Source organism: Pantherophis guttatus, chromosome 1 (genome assembly GCF_059756535.1).
Source record: "Pantherophis guttatus breed Tessera chromosome 1, ASM5975653v1, whole genome shotgun sequence".
NCBI lineage: Eukaryota > Metazoa > Chordata > Lepidosauria > Squamata > Colubridae > Pantherophis > Pantherophis guttatus.
Window position 1 is genome coordinate 240320732 of NC_142063.1, and position 24548 is coordinate 240345279.

General features: G+C 41.9%; 1 protein-coding gene across 8 annotated transcripts in view; it reads right to left on the reverse strand.

Annotated features, from left to right (window-relative positions):
* MMS22L (MMS22 like, DNA repair protein) overlaps positions 1 to 24548 on the reverse strand; it is an 87211-nt gene that overhangs the window by 28541 nt on the left and 34122 nt on the right. For all 8 annotated transcript variants that reach the window (XR_004589795.3, XR_015731386.1, XM_034409037.3 and 5 more), the window contains exon 14: positions 23408 to 23917. Coding sequence is in view for 6 of the 8 variants with exons in the window: in XM_034409037.3 (XP_034264928.2) it covers positions 23408 to 23917 (510 nt within the window). In the remaining 2 variants the exon portion in view is untranslated. The remainder of the gene's footprint in view (positions 1 to 23407; positions 23918 to 24548) is intronic.

Sequence of the window (24548 nt, forward strand, 5' to 3'; positions counted from 1 at the left end):
GCAAAAACTTCTTCAGGGACAGAATCAAGCTATACTGCAAAATCAGACCTAGGTATTACTTTAATGGAAGAGGCCCAAGGCCTCTTCAATTTGAATGGGAAGTCAAAAGAAGACACGGGTGAATTATCTCTGTACTATTTTAAATACTACTGTAGTATCATCAGGAATCAAAGCAAAGGACATTTTACCTTTTAGTGAGAACCTCAAGGAATGTGCCCCTTAAAACACCCAAACATACATACATGTTAATGCATGCATCAAATGTACATGTAACCCTTTGGATCTTATTCACAAATGGTTACTTTTGTTGTCATCTGCGTGTTTTTCACAATGAAAAGGATGAAACTTATAATTGCTACTCACATATATAAGTATTATGCTCTTCAGCTAACCAACAGAGATCAGAAAATTAAAAAAGCATTATTGTGACGTATCTTTGCCAACTAACTGATATAGCCTCTTGCAAATTCTTGGCATAAGAAAACTTAAAATACCATGTAAAAAAATATTATCAGCTTGTCACAACACATTCACCATGCAGTTAAGAGGATACATATTCAGTAGAGATGTATGAAAGAGACATTACAGGTTTAAGCAGTATATAATTTACTCTGGAAATATACTTTAAAATGGCATAATATTTGTAGAATCTAAAATGTTAGACTAATTTAGATTTTTAAAAGTATATAAACATGAATGTATTTCCACATCATCGTTACTCTAAAACTTGTCAGCTTGTCTATCACTTAAAACACTTCTGGATTTAACACTCTGACACTTCCCAACAATCCAAATTAACTACAGAAAATAATCTTAATTGTAAGAAATGTAACTGAACCGGCAGAATTTTGTGTCTTTTAAATCACTTAAACAGGAGAAAGTTTTTGCCATCAATATGACTGGGAATTATTAGTTTTCTTTTTGCTGCAATCTAGATATTTTAAGATGATACAACTTCTTTTATAAAATAAACAGATTTTACACATTTGAACAGAAGCAACTCAGAGATGAATAGTGAAGTCACACTGACTAGCACTAATGATGCAATCTGGTCAGATAATGAAACATTTGCATGCAAACAACCAAACTCAGAGAATGCCAAGAACTCCACAGATTTTATACATGGAGGTCCTGTGAGTTACAATATAGCTGAAGGCTTAATCTGTGAGAAAACCGTGGCAATTTAGGGACCTGTCTTTGGGGTGGGGGAAACTATATGTAAGTGAAATGTCTCCCAGAAACAAAAACATTTTGATTTGCCCCATTTGTATGACAGAAGAAATTCAGCAATCTCTGCCAATATACGTTTATTACCAAATGCTTCTTTAGAGGACTGTTCAATAGGACAGAAGATATTGGATAAATGCTACATTTTTATTCTGAACAAAGTTTATTCTGTCCTGGTCCTATTAGACCTCTCAGCGGCTTTTGATACCATCGACCATGGTATCATGCTGCACCGGCTGGAAGAGTTAGGGGTGGGAGGCACCGTGTTGCAGTGGTTCTCCTCCTTCCTCTCCAACCGGTCGCAGTCAGTGTTGGCAGGGGGGCAGAAGTCGACCCCGAGGCCCCTTGTATGTGGGGTGCCACAAGGGTCGGTCCTCTCGCCCCTTCTGTTCAACATTTATGTGAAGCCGCTGGGTGAGATCATCCGTGGTTTCGGGTACCAGTACGCTGATGACACCCAGCTGTACATCTGCACCCCGGACCACTCCAATGATGCCTTTGAAGTGATATCCCGGTGCCTGGAGGCTGTACAGATCTGGATGGGGAGGAACAGACTCAGGCTCAACCCATCCAAGACCGAGTGGCTGTGGTTTCCGACATCCCGATATAGTCAGTTGGTGCCATCACTGACTATTGGGGGCGAGTCGTTGGCCCCCACGGAGAGGACTCGCAACTTGGGGGTCCTCCTGGACTCACAGCTGTCTTTAGAAGAGCACTTGACGGCTGTGGCCAGGAGGGCATTTTATCAGGTTCGCCTGATTTGCCACTTGCGTCCCTTTCTAGATCGGGACTCGTTAAATATGGTCACTCATGCCCTCGTAACTTCCCACCTGGACTACTGCAATGCTCTCTACATGGGGCTCCCCTTGAGGAGCACTCGGAGGCTCTAGCTGGTCCAGAATGCAGCCGTGCGGGTGGTTATGGGAACGACGTGGCGCTCCCATGTGACTCCCCTCCTGCGCAAGCTGCACTGGCTCCCGGTAGTCTTCCGGGTGCACTTCAAGGTTTTGGTTACCACCTTTAGAGCGCTCCATGGCTTAGGACCGGGGTATCTACGAGACCGCCTCTCACCAACCAGTACGCTCCCATAGAGAGGGGCTCCTCAGGGTGCCGTCGGCCAAACAATGTCAACTGGCGGCCCCCAGGGGGAGAACCTTCTCTGTGGGGGCACCCGCCATCTGGAACGAGCTCCCCCCAGAGATATGGAGGATCCCGGATCTGCGCGCTTTCCGCCGTGCCATTAAAACATTTCTATTCCAGCAGGCTGGCCTGGCCTAACCTCTCTTTTAAATTGTTTTTAATTGTTTTTAAATTTTTAAATTTTAAATTTGTCTTATGAATTTGGGGTGTTTTAAATTTGTTTTCCGGCAGGGAACCATTGCATATTTTGGTTAATTTACTAATGCAAATGAATCACTAACTTCTTGCACTAAAAAGTGTGTGACAAACTTAGCTGCTCCCCTTAATGTATGTTTTTTTACACAAGTAAGTGTGTCTGAGGGAGTTTATGGAGAAAAACAATCCCAATATTTGATATATCTACTCATAGATAAAAGTGATAAAATTCAAGAAAAGCTTTAACCCTTTGATTGTACTGATCAAAACTAGTCTGAAAGTTGTTGGAAAGTAATAGGGTACAATATCTAAAGGAATATGGGATAGTGTTGTTAGGTACATAGATATATCTAGCACTGAAGTCCCAAAGGTGCTTTTTCAAAAGGCAACTGCAGTTTGTTTTTCCTTGAAGAATTTTCACTTCTCATTCTGAAGAACTGGAGATGCTTCTTGGATCAGAAGCGAAACATCTTCAAGGAAAAACAAAGAAAGTCCAGTTGCCTTTTGAAAAAAAAAAACCCACCTGTGCCTGTGGGACAACCATGACCTGGAGGATCGAGAATCTCCACAGAAATCTAACGCTGAAGCAAAAATGGCTGGTTCTCTTTACCCAACAAGACCAGCTCAGCTTCTGGTTTTATGAATGGGGTTTGTGCTGCAAAGATGACATTTATCTTCTGATATTAAGAGCCTTTTATATTGAAAAACCAGCCTTTGACCATGCTAGAAATAATAAGAGCTACATTACTCTTAAAAAAAAATCACAGAGGGAACTTAGTGATTTCATGTCAGTTAGAAAATATGAGAGAGCCACAAATAGTATACAAAGTGGCATTATATTGTCATTTAATTTTCAAGTTTAAGCAGCGTCAGAAATTCAGATATATAAATAAATATGACATATAAATGGAGTGGGAGAGAAATTAGCTGAGACAGCTAATGATAGTCTAGATTTTTAAGTTGAGGCAAATTAGTAGTTAGTCTACTAATACAAACGCTGCAGAGCACTGAAAATGGTAGTTGCTGTTGGATAAGAAGCCACAAGCCATTTCATTATTTTGTGATATATATATATATATATATATCAATCACTGTGAGGGAGTGGTTGGATTGTATTCCCCTTGAACTGTGTCGACTGGCAAGAGACTTTGTCCACTGTTGTGAGAGGACAGTGGCCTTGGACCTTACACTTTGGATGCCCCCATCTTATTTGCTTCCCCCTGGACTTTTTTATTTACCATCTGGACCCTTGGGACTTGGTCATTTCATCCTCTTGTAGCAAAATGTATTCGGCAGCTGAGCTTCTTGTTCTGCGAGACTCCCCCCTCTCGCAGGTTTGGCCCTCCACTCTATCGAGGGCCTACCTTGATGACGGGCTTTGGAACCCCGAGAGGTGGCATGGTGCAAGAAGGGGGTTGAGGGGTTTTTTAGCTAAATTTTTAATCAAAATTTTAAGGGGACCCGGGAGGAAGGGAGGGGGTTATAAAAGTGGACCCGGGGGGGTTCAGATAGCGACTGAGCGGGGTGATGGGTTGATTGGCTGCAACAGAGGGGTCGTGAAAGGAAATTTAACCAGGGAGCAGGGGGACGATAGGAAGGGCAGTGTAATTGAAACAATGAGTGGGAGGGGCAGGTATGACGGGCGCAGGGGGCCATATCATGTGCTGGGGGTGCGTACACGCTGTTACGAGCAATTACGCACTCCGGCCCCCAATGCGCGACTCGTGTCCTGGGTTGTGCAGAGTCTCAGGCCCAGGGTCCACGGCTGATGTTGTGTAATGCCAGGTTGGTCGTTAATAAAGCCCCCCTCATTTGTGATCTTATTTTAGAGGGGGGTGCGGACCTGGCAGGTATTACGGAGACCTGGTTGGGCCAAGAGGGGGGAGGTTTCCCCTCATTGAAATGTGCCCACCAGGTTTCCGTGCATTTCATCAGCCAAGGGCCCAGGGGAGGGGTGGGGGAGTGGCGGTGATTATTAGGGAGAGTCTTTGTCCGAGGGAGACCACTGTTCCTCAGATAGCCGGATGTGAGTCCCTCTTGTGAAGTGGGGCCGTGGGGTGCAGATGGGTTTGCTGACTACGTACCTGGCACCCTGCCACGTGGCAGCGACCCTGCCCGAGCTACTCGACGTCATTGCCGGGGTGGCGGTTGACACCCCCAGACTTATTGTCATGGGGGATTTCAACCTTCCGTCTGCGGGTGAGGCGTCAGAGGTGGCTTGGGAGTTCATGGCTTCCATGATGGCCATGGACCTGACCCAGTTAGTTCAAGGCCCAACTCACATAGGGGGACACACTCTGGACCTGATTTTTGTCTCTGGTCAGTGGTTGAATGATCTTGGTAGAGGGGACCTAGACATCAAACCCTTGTCATGGACAGATCATTCACTCCTTCACTTAGACTTTCCTACTGCTTTCCCCCACCGCAGGGAGACGGTTCCGTCCCAGGCGCCTGATGGACCGCGAAAGGTTCCTGACGGAGCTTGGGCCGATTCCTGAGACCCTGGCACACGACTCGACTGAAGAGCTGGTGGCCGCCTGGAAGAGTGCGGCCGCCGGAGCTTTGGACCGTGTCGTGCCTTTGCGGCCTCTAACCCGAGGCCGATCTCAATTGGCTCCTTGGTTCTCTGAGGAGCTGAGAGAGATGAAGCGTCGGAAAAGACGCCTAGAGAGCATTTGGAGGACTAGTCAATCCGATTCCGACCGGACATAGGTGAGGTCTTATATCAAGACCTACCTAGTGGCGATAAAAGCGGCGAAATCTAACCATTTTTCTGCTCTTATCGCATCTGCAGAGAACTGCCCAGCCGCCCTGCTTAGGGTGACCCACTCCCTTCTTCGGGGGGGAGTGCGGGAAGATCCCTTGCAGGGCGGCGCTGAGGATTTTGTGCAATTCCTGCATGATAAAGTCACTCGGATTCGGGATGGCTTGGACTCTGATTGGATGAGTCCAGGGGAGGAGACAAGGGCAGGTCTTGAGAATATTATCTGGGAGGAGTTTGATCCTGTGGCTCCCGAGGATGTGGACAGGGTTCTGGGTAGGATTAGTGCCGCCACATGTTTATTGGACCTGTGTCCCTCCTGGTTGGTACTGGCCTCCCGGGAGGTTACACGAGGCTGGCTCCAGGGGATTATAAGTGCTTCTCTGAGTGAGGGTGCCTTTCCCGCCGCCTTGAAAGAGGCGGTGGTGAGATCCCTCCTCAAGAAGCCTTCCCTGGACCCGGCTGAATTAGCTAACTACCGTCCGGTCTCCAACCTTCGTTTTGTGGCGAAGGTTGTTGAGAGTGTGGTGGCACGACAACTGCCCGGGCACCTGGATGAAGCTATCTATCTAGACCTGTGCCAGTCGGGCTTCAGGCGGGGGCACAGCACAGAAACAGCATTGGTCGTGTTGGTGGATGATCTCTGGAGGGCTCGGGACAGGGGTTGCTCCTCTGTCCTAGTCCTATTAGATCTCTCAGTGGCTTTTGATACCATCGACCATGGTATCATGCTGCAGCGGTTGAGAGGGTTAGGAATAGGGGTCACCGTTCTGCGGTGGTTCTCCTCCTTCCTCTCCGACCGCTCACAGTTCGTGTTGGTAGGGGGGCAGAGGTCGACCTCGAGGCGTCTCGCATGGGGAGTGCCACAAGGGTCGGTTGGGGGTGAATCTTTGCCCCCCACAGAGAGGGCTCGCAATCTGGGTGTCCTCCTGGACGCACGGCTATCTTTAGAAGAGCATATGACGGCCATGGCCAGGGGGGCCTTTTATCAGGTTCGCCTGATCCGCCAGTTGCAGCCCTTTCTGGACCGGGACACCTTGCGCACGGTCACTCATGCCCTTGTCACCTCCCGGCTGGACTATTGTAATGCTCTCTACATGGGGCTCCCCTTGAAGAGCACTCGGAGGCTCCAACTGGTCCAGAATGCGGCCGCGCAGGTGGTTATGGGCGCAACTCGTTGTGCCCGTGTGACACCCCTCCTGCGCGAGCTGCACTGGCTCCCAGTGGTCTTCTGGGTGCGATTCAATGTGCTGGTTACCACCTTTAAAGCGCTCCATGGCATAGGACCTGGGTACCTTCGAGACCGACTTCTGCCACCAGTAGCCTCCCACCGGCCAGTCCGCTCCCACAGAGAGGGTCTCCTCAGGGTGCCATTGGCCAAGTTATGTTGGCTGGCGACACCCAGGGGGAGGGCCTTCTCTGTGGGAGCCCCAGCCCTGTGGAATGAACTGCCCCCGGAAATACGTAAGATCTCCGACCTCCGGGTGTTTCGTTGCACATTGAAGACCCTGTTGTTCCGCCAGGCCGGGCTATCAACATAATGATTTTAAATTGGGGTATTTTAAATTTTTGGGGTTTTAAACCGGCCAAATCTATTTAATTATTTTAAATTTTAATCATTGTTGTGTCTTGTGTTTTTAAATTGGCTGTACACCGCCCTGAGTCCTTCGGGAGAAGGGCGGTATAGAAATAAAATTATTATTATTAAATTATTATTATTATTATATATATATATGTATATATGTATATATGTATATATGTATATATATTCTTCCTGGAATTTGGGGTAAGAGCAATTGCAAAGAAAACTTGGAATTGCTAAGAAAAGCTACCATCTTTTTTTTAGGGTTAATGGATGCTTTTGTCAGATTTTTAGGTCAGATTAACCTTTTGCTCGCGATAGGGTTGTTTATTGGTTTTATTTTTACTGACTTTGAATGAATCTGAAAGAAAGGATGGGGAAATCAATACGAAGCAAGACAATGGGCTCTCAAGCCTCTGGCTATACTTGCTTTTGGTTTGGACTCACACACAATTTTGCAACATGCTGAGACTGAGGAGGATTAGCCTGCTTGTGTTGAGTAAACTGATGATACCCAATAAACAGTTTCTGTTGTAAACCCCTTAGGATGCGCAAAGCCACACTAGTTGGCATTAGACCAGATAAACTGTCGAACTAGCTGTAATCTCATTTAGACCCGAGCTGATCCTCCTGTCCTTGATCCACAGGATCAAGGAAAACCACCAAGCAAGCAGATGTATTAACAGCAGCACTGCTGGCTGGATGTGACAAATGTTTCATAAATTCCCCTCTCGCTTTGTAAAAGTTTGCATACAGCTTGAACTGAGCCAAAGAAATCAATGGATTGCGGAATTTATTAGTACTCTTATTATCGCAGGCTATTTTCTACTTATGGGAGGGCAACTTATTACTGGGTAGTTCTGGAAACTTGATCTTACATGGTGACCGTTTCCTTTTTCAGTCAGCACTTTTTATTTTTGGTTGCAGTTCAGGATGAACCATTAATTTACAGATAGATCTCGCTTACTGACCACTCATTCAGAAACTCTTCGAAGGTGCAACGGTGCTGAACAAGTGATAAGACCGATCCTCAAAGTTTGCAACTGATACTCAAAGTTCCGCCCATTCTAGTCGTTGTCTTCATCAAAAAATTGCAATTTAGGCACTTGGCAAGTGTCCTGTGGCCACCTGGTCACCATTTGTGAACTTTGCTGCCAGTTTTCTACAAACAAACTCAGTGGGGAAGGTGCCAAGTAAAGCCACATAACACTGGCAAATTGTCCCCTGGTTTTCCCCTGCAGCACACTGCACTCTCCTTTCCATAGCTTCCCTTTGCACGCATAGTGCCTCCCTCGGCTTCCCTCCACTTGCACATACACGTGCTCTCCTTCCCCTGCTTAATGACCTGCATGTCTTGGGTTTACAATGGCAACTAGGACTGCTTGGATTGCTGTTGTTAAGCAATGCAGTCATTTGACACTGCACTTTACAACTACAATGCTTAGTAATGGCAATACTGGTCCCAATTGCCATTGTAACGCAAGGACTATTGGTACATACTACAGTATTTTTGAGATCTCTCTCTTTCCCCTCCCTCCATTTGCATGAATGGAGGGCGCGCACGCCTGCACCTCCTGCTCACACACACACACAGGCCAGGCCACCAAGCTGGAAAACTTGGGAATCGCTACTCTAGACCACAGCTGATGGCTGCATCTAGTTGGCTTTGACATATTTTTAATAAACCAAGAGGTATCAGACCTGGTTAGAAATTTGGTAGATTACCAGAAAATCTGAAAGTTGTAATCTAGACTTGAAAGTTGAAAAAAAAAAAAAAGACAAATCACGTATGTACGGTTGCCAAGAAAATCATAATAGCTGGTTCATATCACATTAACTTGGCTCTATTTTTAAAAACTGGCACTAAAATTTCTCCATATTTTCCACGTAGCTGAATGGTTATCAGTATTCCCACAGTTGTAGCTACTCTCATCTTTTCTGTCCTCTAACACATATGCAAATGAATGGATGGTTGATGCCACCATTATATGTGCTTTCATGCTTAGTAAGAGATCTGAAGATCCTAATCTAACAATCGCAGATAAAGCACAAAATCATTTCAATAACAATAAAGCAGTTTTTTCCTTCTTAACATTTCCCCCCACAAATGCAGGCAATAAGTCGTACAAATCAAAAGTGAAGAATCTTGCTGGTGGAATTATAATCATAGTTATGCTGAAAAATCCAAGTATGTGGCACGATACTCAAAAGAGTAAGAGGCAAATGCTACTTCATGTCTATATCAATTTCCATGTGCTGTCACAAAGCAGCCATGTAGACCAGACACATATTAAAGGGCAGAGAGGTGAGGTCAGATGTATATTACAGATGCTGCAAATTGCCACTGACCCACTGTAGACAGCTATAGCAAACATGCCCTTCTCATTAATCTTAATCTACCCCTCTAGTATATTTGGGCTGAATGCAGCCAGAAGAATTCAGATTGTTCTTCAATCTGATTTAGCAGTGAGTGGATCAGGGTTCTTGTTTGAATAGGTCCACCACAGGATTCAACTGAGGATTGGCAGGTGCTTCCACAGGCAACTCTAAAAGCTTCACTACAACATGGCTCAAAATAATCATCCCTGCCAACCTAATGTCTACATTTAAACTCCTTTATAGAATGATCTGAAGTCACAAAATTCAACACTGTGTCTTTCTCTCTCTGGTTTGAAGAGACACAGTAACATCCAATTCAATTTAGCTATGTGACAGAAATTACTTTATAGCTCCTGCACTATCACTTTAAAGCTGTCTGATATGTTAATGTTTCACCTCTTGCCCACTTCTCCTTTGGAAGTAAAGGAGTCCCATTTAACATAATCACTTAATAACTGCAAAGCGATGGGTATCAGAACCCTAATTCTTCTAATATTTGCCAAACCCAGCTCTTTTGTAATAACAATAACACCATGATAGCAAACTGTAAATCTGTGTAATTATAGTTTAATTGTATTGTGAGGCATGCATTAATCACAAAGTTTAAGTGCCAAGGATAGAATTATAATAATTCTGTAAAACAAATTTAAGCTAGCTAAGTAGGTCAAAACCACTAGCATGCAACAGGAGACCTTTGGGAATTTATCAGTTAATGGCTATTTATGTGCAAATGAGTGCCCTACAACCCTCCAAAATCCTGTGTAGCCGAAGGGTATTTCTGTTAACCAGGAGCATGCTTAACTGCTGAGGCATAAATTAAACCATTTATTGGAATTATTTTAATTCCTTTCCACCCTCATTCTCACTGCACAATTTACAGTGTTCATTTACATGGAGATGGAGCTACTAAGGACTTTCCAGAACAGTTCTTGTTTAGGGGAGAGAAAAAAAGTTTTATTAAAGCAGTACCAATCACTCAATCTTCTGACCTTCTAAAAGGTGGCTGGAGTCATTAAAAATTCCAGAGGTTCAGTATGGCACAACAATACAACAGGAAAAAGGCGCTCTTTTGTAATGAACTCTAATTAAATGAAATGCAGCCTTCCACCCATGTGGAATTGAAAAGATAACAATGAGCATTCTGTCAACTGCATTTTCTAAACTGCCATGTTCCTAAAGCAGAGATATGGAAAAAAAAATGCTTATATAAATAGATAAAAAGGGAATTTTAAAAGCAAAAACAAAGTTGAGGAAGATTTTATTTCTTTTAAGGCAAAAGAAAAGAAATACTGAGTTTTGCTAATGAAGTAACCTTGTGAGCAATACTGAAAAAATGATCTGGCCTTTTGCTTAACTATCATCCACTTCCAAACAATGAAACTCTTCTTTTCTATAGGGGAAATATGGAAGGGGTTATTGAATTTTTTTCTTCCTTCCGATGGTCAGTTTTTTATTCTTTTCGGTTTTTATTTGTGTCTTCATTAGATTTTCTTTTTTACAGACATATTTGGTTGTGTTTGGATTATAAACTTGCTTTAGTGACCTTTTTGGGGTCAAAAACAGGATATATTTTTATTAAGTGAAGGATTATAAGCACAGACATATACTTATTTAAAAATGTAAAAAAGTCAAATTTCTTTATTAACAACTGATATGCTGAGCATCAGTCCACAGAACCATGGTATTTATTTCTGTAGTAACACTGGTTCCATTTTGTATTCATGAATTCTTCATAAAATCTGATCTGATCTACTTGTTTTGATCTAAACATCTGAATTTTTTGCAGATTCATTTACTTGTCACACATTCTTGGAATTCAACATAAAGATTACTTGGACACTGCATGCTACAATCAAGTACAGTTACTAGCCCAAATTCTAGACTTCAATGTTTCCTTTATACAATGTCAAGAAAGGTACGGTAGATTAATTTTACATTACTTGCATTGTAAGCAAGAACTGATATGAACATAAGCTCTATTAACTCATAAAGTTTTCATTACCCATATAACATAGGATTTGCACTGAGAGGTCCTACAATTAGTTGATTATGTGGTCCCCATTGATTGAAATACAGGTAGTCCTTCACTTACAACAGTTTGTTTAGTGACCATTTGAAGTTACAATGGTACTGAAAAAAAGTGACTAATGACCATTTTTCACACGTACGATCATTGCAGCAACCCCATAGTCACATGATCAAAATTCAAATGCTTAGCAACTGACTCATATCTATGATCGTTTCAGTGACCTGGCATCATCTTCTGACAAGAAAGGCAATGGCAAAGCCAGATTCACTTAACAACCGTGTTACTAACTTAACAACTGCAATGATTCAATAAAAACTGTGACAAGAAAGGTAATAAAACTACCATATTTTTCAGATTATAAAATGCCCTGGACTACAAGACACACCTAGATTTACGGGAGGAAAAAAAGAAAAAAAAATTTTTTTGGGCCTCCGTGCATCCCGTTTCTGCCCTCCTTGGCCCCCAGAAGCACTTTGCAGGCTTCCCGAACCGTCAGTGTGTCCCGTTTTTGCCAAAACGCACCTGTTTTCACCAAAAACAGATGCATTTTTGGCTTCCTGAACCCTCCATGCATCCAATTTTCACCAAAAAAGTGCCCGTTTTTGGTCTGCAGAGTGCTTCTGGGGGCCGGGGAGGGCGAAAACAGGATGCAGAGGGTTCGGAAGGCCAAAAATGAGCCATGTGGCTCGTGCTGCAGAGTGCTTCTGGGGGCTGGGGAAGGCAAAAATGGGATGTGCAGAGGGTTCCGGAGGCCAAAACTGGGCCCATTTTTGACGAAAACGGGCCATGCTGAGCACTGCAGAGTGCTTCTGGGGGTCGGGGAGGGCGAAAACAGGATGCACAGAGGGTTTGGAAGGCCAAAAATGAGCCATGTGGAGCACTGCAGAGTGCTTCGGGGGGGCCGTGAGGGTGAAAACAGGAGGTATGGAGGGTTTGGGAGGCCAAAAACAGGCCCATATTCAGTCTATAAGACACACTGAAATTTTCACCCACTTTTTTTTGGCGGGGGGAAGTGCGTCTTCTATTCTGGAAAATATGGAAATTTAACAAATGTCTTACTTAGCAACGAAATTTTGGGCTCAATTGTGGTTGTAAGTCAAGAACTACCTGTACAAAATTACCCCCTGGGAAGATGAAGAGAAGAAAAAAAGCAGAGAAGAAGCACAAAGTATTATCATACTTACCTGAAAAGAAAATGATACAAAATTAATGATGACCATCCCCTCTAAGGAAGACTTGAGAGAAATGTTTAATACACATGTCGGCATGCACACAAAAGCTGCACAATATCCATTTTCCTTAAATTAGGATTGTCAATTGAACTCAAATCTAGAAATCCAACCTACCAGCACAATAAACCCATGCAGGAAGTCACACTTCAAAAAGAGGGTTAGGGAAATCATAAATTGTTACTAATTAAATTATTGACTAAAATCAGTTGTCTATACGATAATCTGTTTACAAAGGTAATTGATGCTCGTCTGCATATACCAGTTGATTTCTTGCATATACCATTCTCTCACACAAAAATTTACAAGGATTCCCCACAAACACACGTATACACATTTTCCCTCTTTTTGGAATAGCAAAAAAGGAAAAAGAGATTAGTTAAGAGGAAGAGGTGGCTGCACAGAGAAAAGAAAGGAAAAACAACTGAATGATAAGGCACATTGAGTTTTGATGTTAATGCATTATTCTAATGCATCAAAGGCAGTGGTGAAATCTGAACCAGTTTGCCACCGGTTTGCTGGCCGCACATGCATAGTACGTGCCAAAAGGCTTGGGAAGGTAAGTAGAACAGTGAGGGGGGGATGTGCTGCGCCGTTTAGATTCACTAGAAGATTTCCTGCTTTCTAGCGATTTTAAATTGTGCGACATAGCTGATCGTCAGAAATACCGGTTCAGAAGAACCGGTAGCTTTTTTTTAAATACCAGTTTGCCCAAACCTGTAGTTTTTATCGCTATCGGTTCGCCCGAATCGATGCGAACCGGTAGCATTTCACCACTGATCAAAGGGAGTTGGAAGTCAATGCCTTTTTTTTTCTTTCCCCCTTTTCTTTCCCCTTTCCTACCTTTTCTACTATTTTCTTTTGTATTTTCTTTGTATGTTATATTATAAACTAATAAAAACTCTTTAAAAAAATGAATGACAAGGCACGGTAACTAGAAAAAGAAAAGAGAAAAAATGTGCAGGTGCAGATACAAAATGGTTTGCTTAGGTGTTATAGAAAAAAGTTAAATGTTTTGAGACAAACAGCCTGTTCCAAGTTAAAGTTCTAGGCTAAGCTTCAAGCGAACCCACGTTTCAGGATCAGTACCTGTAATTCTGCACTCCTTGCTTATTCCTTAGCTTTCACAGCAACTCAATTTCCCAATTCCCAGCTGCTTGTCTTCCTCCAAGGCCACTTATTAATTCATTTCCATATAGTTCATAACTTGTTGCTTGCACGCCTTTGATCCCATTTTTACCCAACCTGATACCCTCCAGAGAGGATGAACCTCAATTCCCATTCTGTTTGGGAATGATAGAATTGAAGCTCAGTCCAACTGTAAAGCACAAAGGAGGTTGTTATATGCTACAATATTTATAAAGAATAATTCAGGAAATAAACCAGTATTTATACAAAAAAGGGATCCAATCAGCATAAGAAGCATTTTTTAAAAACAAAACCAAAACAAAAATCCAAATGAGATTTCAGAAAAAGGGTCCAAAATGCAAAAGATTGGTGCCAAAGAACTCATGAGAGAATGAGGAAGAAGAAAAATTATATTTTTCTGACTGCTTAGTTCCAGTTTTGGAGGACCTCAAAGTATTTATTCTGAGGAATTTGATGCAAACGAATTCACTGATATTGTAGTTTCAGAACTGCCAAATGCATACTTGAGGGGATGAAATAAGATCCCCTCCTAAAAGAAAAGAAAATAAGATGAACTTTTAAATAAATCTATGACAAGAGTATCTTAACCCATCATATATGCTATTTCATCCTACACACTGATTTCATTTAGTGACCAAAGTTACGACGACAGTGAAAAAAGTGATTAATGACCATTTTTCACACTTATGACCATTGCAGCATCCTCTTGGTCACATGATTTACACTCAGATGCCTGGCAACTGGTTCATATTTATGACAGTTGCAGTGGCCCAGGGTCATGTGATCACCTTTTGAGGCCTGCTGACAAGCAAAGTCAATGGGAAAGCCAGATTCACTTAACAACTATGTTACTAATTGAACAACTGCAATGATTCACTTAACAACTGAGGCAAGAAAAGCCATAAAATGGGGCAAAATTCACCTAACAAATGTCTCACTTAGCAACATAAATTCTGGGCTCAATTGTGGTCGAAGTTGAGGCCTATGTGCAGTTATTTCATGTATCTCCCAATCTAGTTTTTTTTTTTAATTAAAGAAAAAAATCATTTTTCTCTTTCCCATCCCCAATTTTGGAATACTGAAACCATGAATAACTGCCAATCACGACCAATGTGCTCAGGCCACTCCCATCGGCACCATTAAAGCAAATGGTAGGACGTAGCATCAATCCTGTCAGCAGCTGCAGCCACGAGAGTTAGAGATTGCTTCTATCATTATACAAGCCAGATGACTGTTCTCTAATCCGACCAAAGCTAATAAGTACCATCAACCTGTCACTTCCTACATTTCAAATTCTAAACACTGCAGCATCAAAGAATCTACCCCCCCCCCTTTTTACATTTCGATTTCTTTTGCTGGCAGCAGTGAGTAGCCTCCCGTTCTCCTCAGTTCTCCCACGGTGTGTTCGAATGCAGCATATTTGCACACCGGGGTTACTCCCAGTCTGAATAGTAGGCATCCTCTACTCACTGAGCTCATCTGCGGCCCATGTGCTAGGCAATTTAGATCCAATCAGCCCTTATTTAGCTCAAGAGTAATGAGTAGCATAGTGACACAGACTTAAGCCTGACCCTCAGGACACTGCTCATCAAGCAGGAAAACTGTGACAAAATCATTCATCTTCCACCCGCTGGCAAGAAATAATACTCACACTCACTGTATTACTTTTCAAGGTGAGGGGGAAGGGGAGTCCTGAATTTTCATGATGTGAGACATTAATTTGCAGAGAGCTGAATTCTCCTAAACCCCCCTGTTGCTACGAGCTCACCGGGGGGAAAAGAGGCCTTAGGAGACCGAAACGGAATAAAGAAAATTGCTTTGGCTTTCTTTCATTTTAAATAAGCCTTAAATCTGACAAGTTATCCTAAAGACAAGATACACAGAACACCAATATACAGAATATAGACACAAATGTGCGCATGTAAATATGTCTGTCTAGTTTGTGGTTTTATGTGTGTGTGTACGATATACATATATATATATATATTTCATAGATCCTTCCAGTTAATCAGTTGAATTGGTTAATTCAAATTTAGAGTTCAACACCAACTGATTTTTTTTTAATTGCCTTGGTTCAATGGGGGTGGGGGAAACTTGCACATTTCAATAAAGAGCCATTTTTCCCTCTCAGCAGCTGCAAAGAAAGAAGTATGAAGAAGGAAGTTCATTCAAGGGAAAAAACACTGTAGCTTTGAAAGTGGAGTGCTTCAACCAGAAAATAGATGTACATTGATGTTCTTCAGGGATCACATATTTTTCTAAACAACTATGAGCCATGAGCAGCAGGTGCTCAGTATACTTTCAAATGGAAAGTACTTATTTTTCTTAAAGCATATTTTGGTGAATTTACTCTTTCACAACAGTAAATCATGTGTAGCTGACAGGTAGGTTGCTGAACAAGTATAAGAGCTGATAAAATGGTTACAGCAGTGTGGAAAAGGAATATAAGAAAGTTCTGAAACCGTAGAAGTCTGAGGAAAGTGATATAATTTCAGAGTTACCATATTGGCTAGCAGTATTTCTTAATCTTCCAGCAAGCTATTTCAGTGCAACACATCTTTAAGAGGATAAAGGGCCAGGAGAGGAGATTTAGTAACTCAATATTCCAATATAGATTTATTCAAAGAAGATAAAACTAAATCTTGAAAAATAGCTAACCCCCCCTTCCCCCAAAAAACTTGGAACCTTCCAAAAATGTTAGAAGGCATCTATCTCAGGTCCTTGGGAAGGAATCAGTTGGTGGATAAAAATACCAAATCCAGTCTAAACATTTTGGGTGATCGTGCAACAACCATCATAAATTAAACCCGTACGTTACCTGATTCTCAATGACTGATTATACGCATTAAGATTAGAAAGAGTTTAAACTGTACCAGTGTCACAGGACTAGGTTAAGAACAAGTCAGAAAGAGTTGTCATATTTAAAGGTTTCATGACCTGTTAAGCCTTTGAGGTAGTTCACACAAGAAGCACAGCAATCAATACAACTTTTATTTTAAGATTACCTTAACAGAATGTTGCAAGAGTGAGTGAAAATGTTTCTCTCCTCCTTTCCTTTTAGGGTCTGGAAAACTAAGGAAGGTTCCTTCCTTCTGAAACACTTTCCATGTGCAGTCTCTCCTTCTCTGGACTGAGGTATTTTTTACATAATAATTGTGCAGTCTGTAGCACTTTCTTCTGCCTCTCAAGGTCATTCCCACACACCATTACAGCTCTACAGTTTTTTATTCTAGTAATTTATACACACAAATATAAGAAGCTGCCTTATCGTGACTGGAATCTTCCTAACCTGGAAAATAGATTATCAGAATTTCAGAAAGTTAGGCCTGTGCAAAACTTTGATTCAAATACCTGAATCAAAGGGACCTTTCAAACTCAATTGCTGCAATATAATTTGAAACATCTAATCAAATCAACTAGATTTTCTGATGTGAACTAATGCTTTAGATTCATATACCCTAAAAAAGTGATTAGTCTCAACCTTAACCCTAAAGATGTACACATTGTTCTGAGTTTCCTTTGCATATAGACTATGTGCCCTTTCACTATTAGGCAATATTGAGAAGTAATAGACATTTCTTTCTAGGATTAATGAGCTAATAGTTAATTATGCTGCTTTGCTTTGACAAATGCATGAATGACCAAGAAGTGAATTAATGCTTTTTTCTCCTAATTTAAGACTTTCTCTTTTAGTTGAAATACACTTTATTCTCAGCTAAAATTAAAATTTGGTATATAACAGTAGGAAGTAGGACCTCAAAGTTGCTACTTTTTGGAACAATAGCAATTTGTTTTGTTATTGGTTGCTGTTATCGGTTTTCTTATAAATAACCAAATGACCAAGTCATGGAGTGTGGATGAAGTCAGGCTAGTTCAATGTACCATTCTGATCATAGCCTAGAAACTCATCAAATCTACCTACCTACCTACCTACCTACCTACCTACCTACCTACCTACCTACCTACCTACCTAATCTATCTAATTTATATAGCCACCCAATACAGAGTGACTCCAGATGGCATACAATATTAAAAATTTAAAGTTAAAAATTCACAATTTAAACTCTTCTACTTCTTATTTTGGCATCGGGAGCTTTTTTAGATTATATTTTTTTAAAAAAAACAAAGACTGCATGCAACCCACCCATTTCAGAGTTATGGATTAAGGACTGAGAAGGTCCCCCTATTCAAATTTTCAGTTATGAAGCTTACTGACCGGCTATGGTCCATTTAGTATATCAGCCTATTTCATGAGTTTGTTGCGAGAATAAATTAGAAGCAGTGAATACGATCTTGAGTTCTTTTACACAAATGCAATGAAAAAAGTCTAAGACCTATTTCCTTTCTCCCCCTCTATATTTGTTTTAAATATAAAGGTTAAGTGTGTAGAAAAAGGAGCTTTGAAATCCTTGCTTTGGAGAAAAAAGGGAATACTTACAAGACCTTTCTACTCATACTTTATCTCAAGAAAATTATTTCATAGTACATTATACAGTCAAACAATGTCGACTGGCGGCCCCCAGGGGGAGAGCCTTCTCTGTGTGGGCACCTGCCATCTGGAACGAGCTCCCCCCGGAGATACGGAGGATCCCGGATCTGCGCACTTTCCGCCGTGCCCTCAAAACATTTTTATTCCAGCAGGCTGGCCTGGCCTAACTTCCCTTTTAAATTGCTTTTTAAATTTGTCTTATAAATTGGGGTGTTTTAAATTTGTTTTGGGCCAAAGTATTTAAAAAAACGTTAAATGGTTTTTTTAACGTTTGTACTATGTGTATTTTATCTTTTGGCTGTTCACCGCCCTGAGTCCTTCAGGAGTAGGGCGGTATATAAATTTAATAAATAATAATAATAATAAACCCTAAAAAATAAAAGAGGCTATAGTACAAAAGTTGACAGTCCTTTAACTACAATGAGGATGACAATAATTAAACTGCAATTTTGGCTACCTATCACTTCGTAAAATGGGGAAAAAAGGAAGAAAACCTTGTGATTTCTATGATCATTTCAAGTAGAATGTGATTACCAAAAGTCTATATGATATGTTAAAGGGGATTGGTTCAACTATTTGACATTCTAAGCTTTAAATACCAAGGCATTTAGTTAACACAGCGAAGTCAGTATTTTCATAATGCTACTTAATCAGCAATAAAGGAATGCTCCTGTGAGCCATCATCTTGGGTTAGGAGAAAAGTGGCATATGAAGTTATTATTAACTAACTGCCTATAGGGAGCTGCTTCTGTCTTTAATCAATGATCTCACTTCCTATCTACTTGCAAATTCTGACAGCCATAGAACTATTACACTCAATGCGGTTGCCAGAGATATTACATTTATGCAAGGAGTTGATATCTTATTCCCATCTGGATCTTGAAGTAGAAAGGATTGTTACAGTGAGACATTTTCCCCTTTGCCAAATCAGAAAAGCAAACCAAGAATGCAAATGACTAATCTGGCCAAAGATATTGCAATGTAATCCAATTTCCCCCACGTACGTGTGCATACACGCACACATACACGAAGTAATGTGCAATTGTTCTAGAGCCAGGAGAGAATGATCATGACAAGGGACTGATGTCAACATTCTGCCCAGCTCGCTTTGGATAGTGAGATGAGTGTCATATAAATTTAATTAATAAAAATAAATTCAACCCGAGATTACATTGCCACTAACCAGTATAAAAGGTAGGGATGCGGTGGCTCAGTGGCTAAGACACTGAGCTTGTCGATCAAAAGGTTGGCAGTTCAGCGGTTCGAATTCCTAGTGCCGCGTAACGGAGTGGGCTCCCATTATTTGTCCCAGCTTCTGCCAACCTAGCAGTTCGAAAGCATGTAAAAAATGCAAGCAGAAAAATAGGGACCGCCTTTGGTGGGAAGGTAACACGTTCCGTGCACCTTTGGTGTTTAGTCATGCTGGCCACATGACCACAGAGACGTCTTCAGACAGCACTGGCTCTTCGGCTTTGAAATGGATATGAGTACTGCCCTCTAGGGTCGGGAAAGACTAGCACATATGTGCAAAGGGAACCTTTACCTTTTAATCAGTACAAAACACAGATTTAGCATTTAGCCTCTGCTGTGAATTGGGTCCAATAAGATGAATTAGGTCCATCATAGCTATGGCAGCCTTGGACCTTTGAGGTGCTTCTGACTCTGAGTCAGAAAGAGCAGGTTGAAGTCCCCCAAAACCATCAGTCTAGGGAACTCCACTGTCAACTTGGTCACAGAGTCAAGGAATTCAGGCAGAAGCAGTAGTTCTATCCAAATGACATTTACTATGGTTAATCAAACTTTTGTTAACATCTGCATTATTTTTTAAAGCAATTGCAGGTCACTCTTCTTCCTTAAATCAAGAGGTTTATTTATTTAATTTTAAAGACTGTTCTGTGTTCATCTAGACTATTCAAGACCAAAAGCCCTTCTAAGGTAATATGCATGGCACACTTCAGAACAAACGAAGAATGAATGGGTCTAGCTTCTAGATGGTTTTTGTTTTTAAAATACCAACTTAAACCAATTTATAAAGACTCTCCTAATAAATCACCTGCATTTTGTCAAATACTTTATCTTTATTTAAACATAGACTGGGGGGAAAAAAATCAGCTGTCCTTGGATTTGTAAGCTACTGACAGGAGAAGTCAAACTATTCAGACAGTAACAAAGTACTTAAGGTAAACATGTAGGTGAGTTTCTTCCCAATGCTCAGAAAGTGTATTTTCTGCAGTCCTTCCCCTACAGTGACCAATCAATAACTGCCTCATTATGGTGCATGGCAAGATGATGGGTGAAGATGACTTCTAGCTTTCCTAAAGAAGTTTGTGACTTTTAGCCAAAAGAGCTGCTTTCAATGCAAATTATGAACAAAAATATGTTTACCACAAAAAGAAAGTTTGGATGTTGCTAATGATCACACAAATCAAGGAAAAACATATTTGGGCTTAATCACAAACCTCCCTTTTTTAAAAAACTAAGCACTGTTCCAGGGATGGGTTCTAAAATTTTTTACTACCGGTTCGGTGGGTGTGGCTAGGTGGGGGGCATGACTGTGCGTGGACGTGATGTCACTCACGCATTCAGTCACATGACCCCCCCAAGCCACACCCACCGAAAAGATGGCTAAAATTTTTGGGACTTTTTGAAACTTTTTTTTGACACTCCGGCCCCATATCTAGGTCGGGACACACGGGGTGGCGTAGTCGTCTCGGCTTTCCCTCCGTTGCGTTTCCTGGCCAAAAAGCGCCCCTTCTCGCCTCTGACGGGCCTTCCTTGTGATTGCAGCCGGAGCAACCCACTCTGCCAGCTCAGGGCAGTGGACTCAGCTGCAGCCCAGACGAGTCAAGAAACTGTGGGGAGCCTCCTGCGTGTTGCACCCCCTCCCAGCCTTCCCCCCATGCCTCCGCACCATTTTCGGGCACCCAGTTTACTGGGCTGTCCCCATCCCTGTCGCAGCTCCAATAGCGGCGGCTTTGGGAGACGCTGGTGGCACGGAGGCGCAGGCAAAGGCTGGGAGGGGGATGCAACACACGGGAGGCTCCCCACAGTTCCTCAGCTCGTCTGGGCTGTAGCTGATTGAGGTGTTTTAGCAGCCATGAGCTGCGCTTTCCTCCAAGTCTCACAGAGAGAAGCACCTGTTTCCTTCTGCCGCCCACAGCGCTTAGAGGAAAGCACGGCTCATGGCTGCTACTGGGCTGCCCCAGTCCCTATCGCGGCTCCAACAGCGGCGTCTTTGGGAGATGCTGGTGGCACGGAGGCACCGCGAAGGCTGGGAGGGGGATGCAACACGTGGAGGGCCAAGTCTGCTCCCCTTCACCTCTCCACACTTGTTTACCTGTCCCAGAGAGCTCAGGCTACGCCTCCCTCCGACCCAGTTGCCTTCCTTGCTGGCGTCGTTCCTGAGAGAACTCTTCTGTCCTCGGCTGTTGCAAAGAAGCGGCAGCTCTGGGTGCGCCACGCCCGCTTCGTTCTCTTTGAGAGCTGCTTTGCACCTTGTTGCAAAGCAGCTCTCAAAGAGAAAGAAGCGGGCATGGCTCACCCAGAGCTGCCGCTTCTTTGCAACAGCCGAGGACTTCTTCCGCTTGGAGCTCCAAGCTGCGGGGAGTGGGTGAGGGGGGGACGGATGCAACGCTGGCAGCTTCGGTGGGCTCCTTCCCTCAGTGGTTTCTTTTCTTTTACCTCGTCTAGATGACTTTGTAATTAAAGGCTGCTCTGCGCCTTTTGATCTTTCTCTGGCGTGGAGAAAAGCGACCCTGTGTGAAGGGACTGAGCCTGCTGCTGAACTCGGAAGCTGAGAGGCTTCTTTTCTACCCAGCCACTGGTGCACAGTGCTGAAAAGACCTCCGGTAGCTGCCACCATTTTCGCACATGCGCAGCTTTCACCGGCTGAAGGACTTTTTGGCACCCTGCAGCCAGGCGGCTGAGAGGCTTCTTTGCTCCGGTCAGCTTCGGGTGGGCGAGCAAGCAGCGACTGGGTAACCGGTTCGGGGGCGTGGCCTGGCTGCCATTACCAGCGGTTCAGAGAACTACTTTCTAAAGTTACTACCTATTCGGTAGAACCGGTCCAAACCGGGAGCAGCCCACCACTGCACTGTTCCTTCCTTTCACTGTATGATTTTTTAAAAATATCTAACTGAATTGATGTAAAAATTGCACTTGATCTTTCTAAACTGTAGGAAGACCCTCAAAAGCATGCAAGCTCAGAAATCAAACAGTCTAATGTAGGATTTTTATTTTATTTTTTTTTGCAATGTCCCTCAGCAGCCTATTCTAACTGTGGTGGGACCATTCAAACCAACTCCCTATGAGGAGGTACATCAGGTCTATCTCTTGTAGAACTCATAATATCATTTGAGAAACCTTCTGTTACATCAAGAGAGCAGAAGAATGGAAACTACTTCTATTATCTTATTCTCCTGCAAAGAAGATCTGATTAGTTTTAATTATTATGTTACATGGCCTGGAAGTCCCTTAGAAGACGGAGGGTCAAATTTAAATACTAAGAACAATTGCTCCATTCACAGAGAACATTGGAAGTTAACTTTCCTGTCGTTTGTTAAATGTTTGCCATATATAGCAAATGTCAGAAGAACCTGAATTAAGTAGATAGCTGAAAAAAAAATGATCAAAACATTGGTACAATAAATTTCATACTCTTCTACTCTATTTATTTCATGGTTTGTAATGTAAGAACCATATTGAAAAAGAGTATGTTAAAATATTATATATCTTTTTTCCCTAATTCTATCACTACATGCACATGCACTACATGCACATCTTCATTTATCATTTTCATCAGCAAGTAATGAACGTGCATTTGTCTAACAGCTCTTACACATCTCATCTATTTTTATACTAAAAACCTGAAAGCTTCCAAGTTTATTTCAGCTTCTTGCTATATATGTTGGCCAAATGGGTCTCTGCAGATGACAAAATGTGTGTGAATGCTGCTCTTTAGCTGGATACTACTTCACAACCATTTTTGCTCTCATATTTCTTGTTCATTGCATTTGGTACTTTCTTTCTCACTTTATATGATAACATCCTATTACTAGTATATTATTTCGATCACATTTGTACACTACTCAGATAGTTATAAGAAAAAAGGGTGGTTCAGTAAAATTTTAATAAATGCATAAATAGTACACCACATACATTACCCTGAAGCTGTGTTGAAATTAATAAAAAAGGAATTTCAGAAAACTGACATAAAAAAAATTCTCACCTCAGCTTGAACAAAACAGCTTGCAGGAAGTTTAACACTGCGGTGAGTTCAGCTCCTCGGCAACCTGGCAACAACATACTAAACCCATCACTCATCAGCTTTTCTTCAGAAAGGTTCAGGTATAAGCTGCTTTCAAAAACTTCTTGGACTCCATCAACATATGTGGAAAGTAGCATCCAAAGGTTTTGTTTCTGCACGAGGTCGTTTCTTGCGACTAAGAATTCTTTTGCCTTTTCACAGAAAGCTGCTGAAAGTGGCTCAGCAAGCACTCTGATGTCCATGCTCTTGTCAATGTAGGTTAAGATGAAGGCAAAGTAGCCTTTCCAGATAAGAGCTTTCTGAGTAACACTGGTAGAAGTGGGACTGAGGAAGCGCAGAAGTTCCATCATGCGGCTAGCAACATCTTCTGTCTCTGCTAAGGCCGCCAACACCAGGAAAAGGTACAAGAAATTTTGAAGTCCAACTTCCGTTAGTTCACACATTCTTTTCTGGTGAAATTTCGAATAAATTCTGCATTATAAAAGAAAACCCCCACAATTTTTTTCCTTAACATTTGTTTTGAATCTATTTATTTCATTTATTTATTTATTTAAAGCATTTATATACCTGCCCATCTTCTAACCAACTCCTAATCAATTGTTCTTTGAATTGATGACTCCAGCTAGTCTCAGTTCCAAAGAATTCTTTGATGGAAAATGAGTGATGTTGAATGAATGCCTTTCTACTAAAAATGTATTACTGCATGCATATTTCTTCAACATTCCACTTTGTTTATACCAGTACATTCAGAATAAGGGGGGAAAAGCTTCACAGAGTAGAAAACTATAAGATGTGCCTGACAAGTGTGATGGAGCTAATGTAAATCACAAATGTCACATGAGAAAGAGGCACTGTTGAGGTTTGAAAGAAAAGTTTTACTACTATCTACCTTTCATCAAACAGAAGCTAATACATGAAATAATACATATGTGATGTCCTTCGGGGAGAAAGTGAAAATTGATTTGAACAAATCTAGTAAAACATTATTATCAACTAAAGTTTTTCCTCATGCATCATCAACTGAAGTTTTTTTCCTGTTTACACTGAACTTTTATACACTGATAAAATTTATGGTAGTCTTATACAATCCAGTCCTGTTAGG